The sequence below is a fragment of the Myxine glutinosa genome, chromosome 1, assembly GCF_964187855.1.
Source record: "Myxine glutinosa chromosome 1, kmMyxGlut1.1, whole genome shotgun sequence".
Lineage (NCBI taxonomy): Eukaryota > Metazoa > Chordata > Myxini > Myxiniformes > Myxinidae > Myxine > Myxine glutinosa.
Genome location: NC_136261.1, coordinates 128,075,181 through 128,084,778, shown reverse-complemented (window position 1 = coordinate 128,084,778; position 9,598 = coordinate 128,075,181). Strand labels below are relative to the sequence as shown.

The following is a 9,598-nucleotide window of genomic DNA, read 5'->3' as shown; positions in this document are numbered from 1 at the left end:
ACGGTGAATGAATGAAAGCACAGTTAAAAAGAAGATGAGAAATTGGGAAAATAGATAAACATACCAAATGATAGAAGATACCAAACAAACATCCATCAAAAGAGAGTGAGAACAAAGCATGGACAAGCAGATCTAACCTCCCCTCTCAATTGGATAGAACAGCCCAAGATCAACTCTGTCTGCAATATTTCATCTCAGAAGCTTGGTGCCACCTCTCAGGCATGGGTTGTGATTTTCATAATACTAAACTTCTAAAAAGCTTAGCGACATAAAAATATATATATTTTAAAAATCCAGTTATACCTGAAACACCTACACCTTTATTACAAACAAACAGCAAAATAATACATTGTTCTCATTTCACAAGTGTCAAATTTGTTTGGCATGGTGCAGATCCGAACAACAAAGAGGAGGATGAGACAGAGAGACAGAGAGACAGAGAGACAGAGACAGAGAGACAGAGAGACAGAGAGACAGAGACAGACAGAGACAGACAGAGACAGACAGAGACAGACAGAGACAGACAGAGACAGACAGAGAGAGACAGAGACAGAGACACAGAGAGAGAGAGAGAGAGAGAGATGGGGAGGGAGAGATGGGGAGGGAGAGAGAGACAAACATCAAGGCATCTCATGTTGCACAAGACCCCTTTAACCAATATTGCATTTTCAAAAGTTAATCAGCCAATGTTAATCTCATTCTTCCATGAGCCTCGACTTTGTAGATTTAAAACAGGACAAAAAAAAATAGGATTACAGCTATTGACCCAAGGAAACGTGATCATGTACAAGCATTTACTTTGGTACTAAGATCAGAATGAAAAGGAGCATCTACATATTTGGTACAGAAAGAGAGGGGGTACAGAAAGAGAGGGGGTACAGCAATAATAAGTTGCAGAAGGGAGAAGGAAAAGAGATAAAAGGATCGAGTCAAATCACAATGGAGGAGGATGAAAAGGAAAGGATTTTGGGAGAGCAGAGAAGATGAGTGTATCGAGCATACTAGATGGTGCAAATACAACTACTTTATGTACATAATACATCCACAGGCTGTAAGCAGGAATCGGTTTCTACTGACAACACGAGAAACATCAACCTCAAATAAAGGTGCCCCATCTCTCAACTAAAACATGTCTCTCTTAAATAACAGTTTGGGGCATATTCGAGCACACACGTTCATTTCCCCCAACCACAGTATCGGCGCACACACAAAATACCTCTAGTTCCTCCTACAACATTCGCTCACCCAAAATGTACAAAAACCCACTTCCTAAGCAGAAAGGTGCAAGCTTATCAAAATCCCATTACGTATGCAAGTGGAAGAAATACCACACAAAAAAGTGGAACATACCAAGCAATACACTGCACCAAACACGAAGCACTCAGAACCTGATGAAGCCAAATATATATTATATTATATATATATTTCTATATATTATATTATATTATATATATATATATATTTCTATATATTATATTATATTATATATATATATTTCTATATATTATATTATATATATATATTTCTATATATTATATTATATTATATATATATATATATATATATATATATTTCTATATATTATATTATATTATATATATATTTCTATATATTATATTATATTATATATATATTTCTATATATTATATTATATTATATTATATATATTTCTATATATTATATTATATTATATTATATATATTTCGATATATTATATTATATTATATTATATATATTTCTATATATTATATTATATTATATATATTTCTATATATTATATTATATTATATATATATATATATTTCTATATATTATATTATATTATATATATATTTCTATATATTATATTATATATATATATTTCTATATATTATATTATATTATATATATATATATATATATATATATATATATTTCTATATATTATATTATATTATATATATATTTCTATATATTATATTATATTATATATATATTTCTATATATTATATTATATTATATTATATATATTTCTATATATTATATTATATTATATTATATATATTTCTATATATTATATTATATTATATATATTTCTATATATTATATTATATTATATTATATATATATTTCTATATATTATATTATATTATATATATATATATATATATATTTCTATATATTATATTATATTATATATATATTTCTATATATTATATTATATTATATATATGTATATATTTCTATATATTATATTATATTATATTATATATATTTCTATATATTATATTATATATATAATATAATATATTTCTATATATTATATTATATATATATAATATAATATATTATATTATATTATATTATATTATACACACACACACAAACACACACACACACACACAAACACACACACTAGCCAGGGACCCGACATTGCCTGGTGCTGTTCTTATCCTCTTGGAATATTGAAGCAATTCCTTTTTTTGTGGGTGCCAAAACCACTTCCTACACCCACTAAGGAATGGGCTCAGGAATCATTTAATATTATCTTTCACATAGCTACAAAGGGTTAAGCACTACAGAGTGATTTCAAATATATATATACCAAAACACACACACACACACACACACACACACACACACACACACACACACACACACACACACACACACACACACACACACACACACACACATCTTATAGTATATGATGGTTAGCAGACTCAATACTGTTCATATTATGAAAAGGTCTTCATACCTTTAACATGACATCTTCACATTTTTCACCATCAACCCAAAGCTGTTCACATGTTTAGCTGCAGTCCAAATGGGGAAAATTAAATAAATATATCGTGTAGTTTGCCAAACTACCATACACGATGTATTTTTCGGACAACATCGGCAAGCTTCAATTCAGATTTGACAATAAAAAATTAAGGGCAGTAGCGAAAAGACTTTTGTTTAAACACGAGTATCGCTGGAATAGCAGTCCTTCAGGAGGACGATCAAATGGAGGACCCAGTCTGTCAAGCCCCGTAGTCAATGGACATTTTAAATGCACAAACCACTCGGCATAACTCTTGCCAAGAGAGAGCTTCCGCACCCTGGTAAAAACTATTGATGATGACTACGATAATAAATATTCAAGTTTATGATGCATCAAGGAAGTACACGACTCACAATAAGTTAGGGATATTGTGGGAGTGAGATTATTTTTTTATAGGGGTTAGGGTTGGGGTATTGAAATCAAGAATGCTGTGTTTTTTCACACTCATTAATAACCAAAGAATTAGGACCAACAACTTTTTTCAACATAATTAATACACAAAATCAACCACACCGAAGAACCTGCCAATATCCCTAACTTATTGTGAGTAGTGTATTTGAACAACAATGCAACTTGAAGCACAAAAATGGATTTTTCCCCAGTCTATATTACAAAATGCAAAACTGAAGCATGTGATGTGATCAGGCTCAATTTTTGCAGCACCTTTAAGGGTAGCTGAAGCTCTTAAAAACTAGAGAGGTTCCAGGGAACCTGAACTCAACTGGTCTATATCAATATGGTTAGAATATGCATAATAGAACCACAAACTATATAGTTTATATGTGCTAAAAATGTGACAAAAATTGATTTTTCAATATGGCCGCCCTGCCGCGCCCATTTTTGGGCGTGCAATGCCCAAATGCAATCCCAAACTAGTTTATGTTCAAGTTTCATCAAATTTTATCAATATTTGTGACTTTTAGAGCGTAGACATCGAATTGTTTACAGACGACAGACAGACAGACAGATGAGACATAGTCCAGATGAGATGAGACATTTTAACTCAACTGGACTATGTCCAGCTGATGACATATCAGCTGGACATAGTCCAGTTGAGTTAAAAAAACAGGAAGGGTCTTCCCGGACATGGTAGGCCACCTTTATTCCTGGATTTCTGACTATCTCCACTCACATAGTCAACGTGTTGCCATTAATGGAACCCTCCTCTTCCAGTGGAGGCTGGAGTTCCCCAAGGAAGTGTGTTGGGCCCAGTGTCAGTCCTCACTCCCTCATTTATAAAAATGTCCCATCCAATGCTCTGGAAAACCCTCCATTCCTTTCTGCAGACAAACTCCACATTGTGTTGTACAATACTCCCATCACACTGTGAGGCAGACAGCAGCTAGGTCAGTGACTCTCTCTGCTGATCTGGAAATGATTACACACAGGTCTGATAAATGGAACATATCCTTCAATTCTAGAAAATCCCAGTTTCTCCATATCACTGCGGATACATCGTCAAAGAAGCCCCTACATATTCCTTGGGCATCCACTGCAAGAGGTTCAGTCTTCTAGGCCTCATCATCAGCTCGGCCCTTTCCTTGGACGAACACATAGCCACGCTGGCCTCCAAAGACAGGTGATCCACTGTAGATCCAAGTCATTCATTGGAACAAACATATTTTCTTTTTTTTAAACAGCTATTTGCAGTCTACAAGGCCTTTGCCCATATCTCAATGGAGTACTGCTCTCCACTATAGGCTGGCACCCAGCATTGCATCTGTCTCTCCTGGATTCTGTGGAATCTACACCTCTCCCACGATGAGGTAAAATCACAATGTCTAATCCAGGCAGATATCAATATCACTCTCACATCAGTCTACTCCACAACAACTCCAAGATGCAGGAGTTCTTCCAGGAACTTCGTTGTGGTTAAAGTTCCAAAACAAAGGCTGAGTGCACACCTCAACACTTTAGTCTTCCCTTCTCTCATCTGAGGAACCACCTTCAAGAGGCTGTTCTGTCTCACCCTTTCATAGAGGGCGTCAAATAACCAGTGCACTGCAATCCCATTATCTTTATAACCCCCATTAACCCTTCCCTAACCCAACCATCTTGATAGTTTCAGTGTTTCCTCCCCCATCCTCTTTTTCTGTTCATCCATTCCCTTCATGTCTGCCCCACTGTCATTTATACCTTACTCCTACATGATCCTCGTTCCTGTAAAAATAAAAAGAAGATTGCCACGCAACTACATTCCACAAACTCAAACACCAATACAAAATATTAGGAGCTATAAATAAATACAACCATGACGATAAGTCATCAACTCTGTCGTTGAACTCATTTCACTGCGTGGGTTGATCCAGTCATTATTCTCAAAGAGGGAACAGAGCATAGACTGAAAATAAAGACAAGTTAGCCAACACACATCCTGTACTTTGACCATGTTGTCACGAGGCAAGACCAATTGTGAGATACAGACAACTTTATCATGAAGGCCCTTGTCACCCCGTTTGACAAACTACCAAGCAAATAAAACAGTGAGAACTAGAACGGCACTTGGCAGAGAGCATACCTCAGCGAGGCTCAAAAGTTTACGTTGGTTTTGTATCCCATCGATAGACCGGATATATGCATCCGGACCTTAACCCAAATCTAATCGGCTTGTTGTCGCCTAACCAACTCATCCACTTAGTTTTGTCATAATCCGTCCACAACTTTTTGAAATATCATGATATATATCATTTTTGGCCCGATCACTCAATGGTGAAGAATCACTCAAAAAAATTTTTTTATCTTATCCGGATCCGGACCTTCATCAAAATCCAATAATTTTGTCCTTGTAACCCACCCAACCTCTCCGCTAAATTTCGCCAAATTCATCCACAAATTTTTGAGATGTCCTATTCACAGACAGACAAGCAGAGGTGAAAACATAACCTCCGCCACCGAACAATGGGCTGCTGCTCTTCTTCATTTACTCCAACAGCAAGCCTTTCACCCTCATTAACCACAGCTTATACCAGTAGCAGGAATATTACCTGTACAACTAAAAAGGAGGTTTCTTTCATGGTGTGAACACGTATGCAAATGCCCACCTCCAGATGGGAGTCAGCCATAACCATATACAGTACTGTACACGGGAAAAGGCAGACAAAATAGAAGGAAATTTCACCCATGGAAGCTGCATCGTACAACTCAAACATCAAGAATGTGCCTCACTACCATTGGCACAACGTTTCAAGAAAACACAAGGAAGTTGGGATATAGGGAAAAGGCCAGTCTATCACGACTTGCTTTATCAACACCAATTCGATCAAATCAATTCAATTCGATCTATTACTTTATTTTACTTTACTGCGGAATGGGAGAGCGGGAGTGTGTGGCGTGACGGCGGGGGAGAGGAATAGTAGGGAGAACAGTGGGGCAGGCACAGGGACAAAGTTGTGCACCACAATGACTAACCAAAGTATAGTCACCTAGGAGACATCCAACGGCTCTTCACAATCCCACATCATTCATTGGAACTTGGAAGGGGGAAGGAGAGGGAGGGAAGGAGAGGGAGGGAAGGAGAGGGAGGGAAGGAGAGGGAGGGAAGGAGAGGGAGGGAAGGAGAGGGAGGGAAGGATTAGCCTTTTATATGGGAAGATGTAAAGGCAGGGAGGTTTGGGGTTTACTGTGTCTTGAAAAACACGATCGGAGCACAAGTCGCATCACAAACAGGCTGTAGGTACCGAAGGCAAGATTCAGATCACATTTGCACACACATTGGATGCTCAGCTACACGTTTAAACCACCACCAACAGGCAGGCAGAGGGTTGTTTTCATCGAATCCACTCTTTCAAACAAGTCTCGGCAAATCCCACAAGTTCACCATGGTGATGTGAGCAATGTTTCCACCCGATTACACACACACATTCAGTCAGTCTCAGTCACACACAGTCAGTCACACACACACACACACACACACACACACACACACACACACACACACACACACACACACACACACACACACACAATCAGTCTCACACGCACACAAATACACACACACAAACACACACAGTCACACAGTGAGACGCACAAACACACACAAACAAACACAGTCACACAGTGAAACACACACACACAAACACAGTCACACAGTGAGACACACGCACACACAGTCACACAGTGACACACACACACAGTCACACAGTGACACACACACACACAGTGACACACACACACACAGTGACACACACACACACAGTCACACAGTGACACACAGTCACACAGTGAGACACACACACAGTCACACAGTGAGACACACACACAGTCACACAGTGATCGATACACACACAGTCACACAGTGATCGATACACACACACACACACGGTCACAGTGACACGCACACACAGTCACACAGTGACACACACACACACACACAGTCACACACACACACACACACACACACAGTCACACACTCACTCACACACACACACACACACACAGTCACACACACTCACACAGTGCACACAGTGACAGTGACACACACACACACACACACACACACACACACACACAGCGATGGACGGTTAGGAATCTTTCCCGTTTAACACATGTTTTGTACCGTCGGGGTGGTGATCCCTGGAAAAGCAAACATGAGTGCAAAGTCGGCATCGAAAATGCAACACTTGGACTTGGAGTGACACTCTAAGTTAGAGATACAGCCAGAAAGATAAAGTTAAAGCGGAAACTTCGGGCGACTTGCCAGACGGGCATTGTTGTACAAAAAAGTGGGCTTTGAACACACAATGGCGCTCAAAAGGAAAGGTTACCGAATACTGAGGGATGTGCGGAAATCGGAACGACCCTGCGAGCCGAGGACAAGACGCAAACACCACGGAGCGACATGAAGCCCGACACTCGGATGAACCGACTTACCTTGCGAGGGAAAAGTTTTCTCGTTTTCTTCACAAACCCAAAGCGTAGTCATTCAGCAACATCCACAACTCCGCTTCTTCTTCTTCTTCTTCTTCCTCTCCTACCTTTCCTTTTCACTTGTCCGTCCGTATATATCGCTCTGCCTCAGCCGCGCAGTCCACATCAATAAAACATCCCCGCCACCTTCGCTTTTATCTCTTTCGCGCTCTCTTTTCCTCTTCGCCCAGAAACTTCGTGCACCGTGTTTGTGCTTTGCCTTTGCCTCGTACGGACTGGGGACCACGGTCAGGCGGGCACCGTGTACATCTTAAAGGTAGCCGCTGAAGGAACGCGGAATCAAGGTGTGAGAGGAAAGCCAAGGTGGGGCGAGAGGGGACTGGAGAGGGGGAGGGGAGCAGGGTGTTTGGTGTAGCCTGTAGGTGGAGGGTTGGTGAACCGGCTTTTCCGACCTCAGGCGTGGCCAACACTGCTGCGGCATTTACATGATGGGCGTGCCCGAACATACATGATAATTAACTCCTCCCCTTTTTCCCCCTTCCTCTTTGCGGTTTGTTTACGTATCGAATTTTTTCTGACGCCGATTTGATCGGCCGAACGGCTTCCTCTTGCGTCTCGATTTCCTTGTTTAATTGAGGGATCAGAAACTAGTTCATTCAACGATGGACGTTACTATACACCGCCCAACATGACGACGTACATCCACCGATGTTTATTTAAAATTTAAATGAAGGCTACTTCAGGTTCTCTCTAGTAAGTGTAAAGTAACACGTATCATTATTTATTCATATCCTAATACCCCTTTTCCTTCTCTCTTGCACGAATCATAAACCCTCAAAACTCACCTTACGTTTTAATTTAGGTTCATATATTTATTAAATAACAAACATGACGTACGAACCGTGATACGCAACACCGTAACCGAACCCCTACATCACCTTTTTCACGAACAATACCGTATACGCATTTGAACTTTCCACGATTTCACACCACGCTACCACGAGTGAATCAATCTGATGGGATTTTTATTTAAAGTTGGAAGCAAAACAAAATATAGCTGGTAATTTTGGCAATTCCATATTTCTAGATACAATTCTTGGAAAGAATTAAGAGTGCAGTATTTTATGATTAATGAAACAAAATACCTGGTTGATCAAAATATAATTTAAACTCACGCGCAAATTCCGTAAGTTATCAAACTACCAAATCAGCATTACACATAAAACAGGTGGATTGTTTAAAAACAAAAACTGGACTAAATCTCCATTGGAGTCCCCATAGTCAGTGGGCCCAACTCTCAAATTTGAGTTACTGGTACCATTTGGGGGGAATATTCCATATACTATTTTTCAAGTAGTATAACATCTCAAGTTTACATTTTCACATAATGGACATCTGAAATGTGAAGCTTTATCATCTCCCGTTGGACGTAGTCCGAAAGGAGGGCTTATGGATTGGCTTATGTCCGTCCGTCCGCCCGTCCAGCCGCAACCATATCTCTGAGATGTATGGACCGATCTTGTTCAAATTTGGCACACAGATAACGAATGATGGCTTACAAATGCATGTCATTTTGTTTCGAGATCAGATCCAAGATGGCCGACTGGCGGCCATTTTGTTACTTAAATGTGTTCTTGTAGCGACCCATGGGTCCCCCAAGCGAGACCAGCAACAGAATCTCCTTGCTCCAGCCGGTGACGTACCCGGCGGGCAAACCACGGCGCCGGGGTGGCCGGTCACGTGACCACCAAAGCGTGCCGCGCGTGCGGTTATAATCCTTTGCACCTGTCGGTCACGTGACCACCAAAGCGCGCCTCGCCTGAGAGGCGTGGCTTTCGGTTTCGGTTGTGCTTTCTGGTTGTGATATATATGCAGCCCGATAAACGGGCTTTTCAGAGTTCCCGAGTTGGTTTTTACAATAAACAT

The 9,598-nt window shown here is 39.6% G+C and overlaps 1 protein-coding gene across 5 annotated transcripts in view; it reads right to left on the bottom strand.

Annotated features, from left to right (window-relative positions):
• The window catches only part of LOC137428300 (leucine-rich repeat-containing protein 7), a 252,817-nt gene extending 244,997 nt beyond the window's left edge, over positions 1 to 7,820 (bottom strand). For 2 of the 5 annotated variants that reach the window (XM_068118239.2, XM_078777036.1), the window contains exon 1: positions 7,676 to 7,820. Coding sequence is in view for 1 of the 5 variants with exons in the window: in XM_068118233.2 (XP_067974334.2) it covers positions 6,229 to 6,239 (11 nt within the window). In the remaining 4 variants the exon portion in view is untranslated. Of the gene's footprint in view, positions 1 to 2,737; positions 2,796 to 6,214; positions 6,277 to 7,675 lie in introns of all 5 variants that reach the window. The other 3 variants (XM_068118245.2, XM_068118233.2, XM_068118252.2) reach the window with 3 other exon arrangements.
• Positions 7,821 to 9,598: the final 1,778 nt, after the last annotated feature.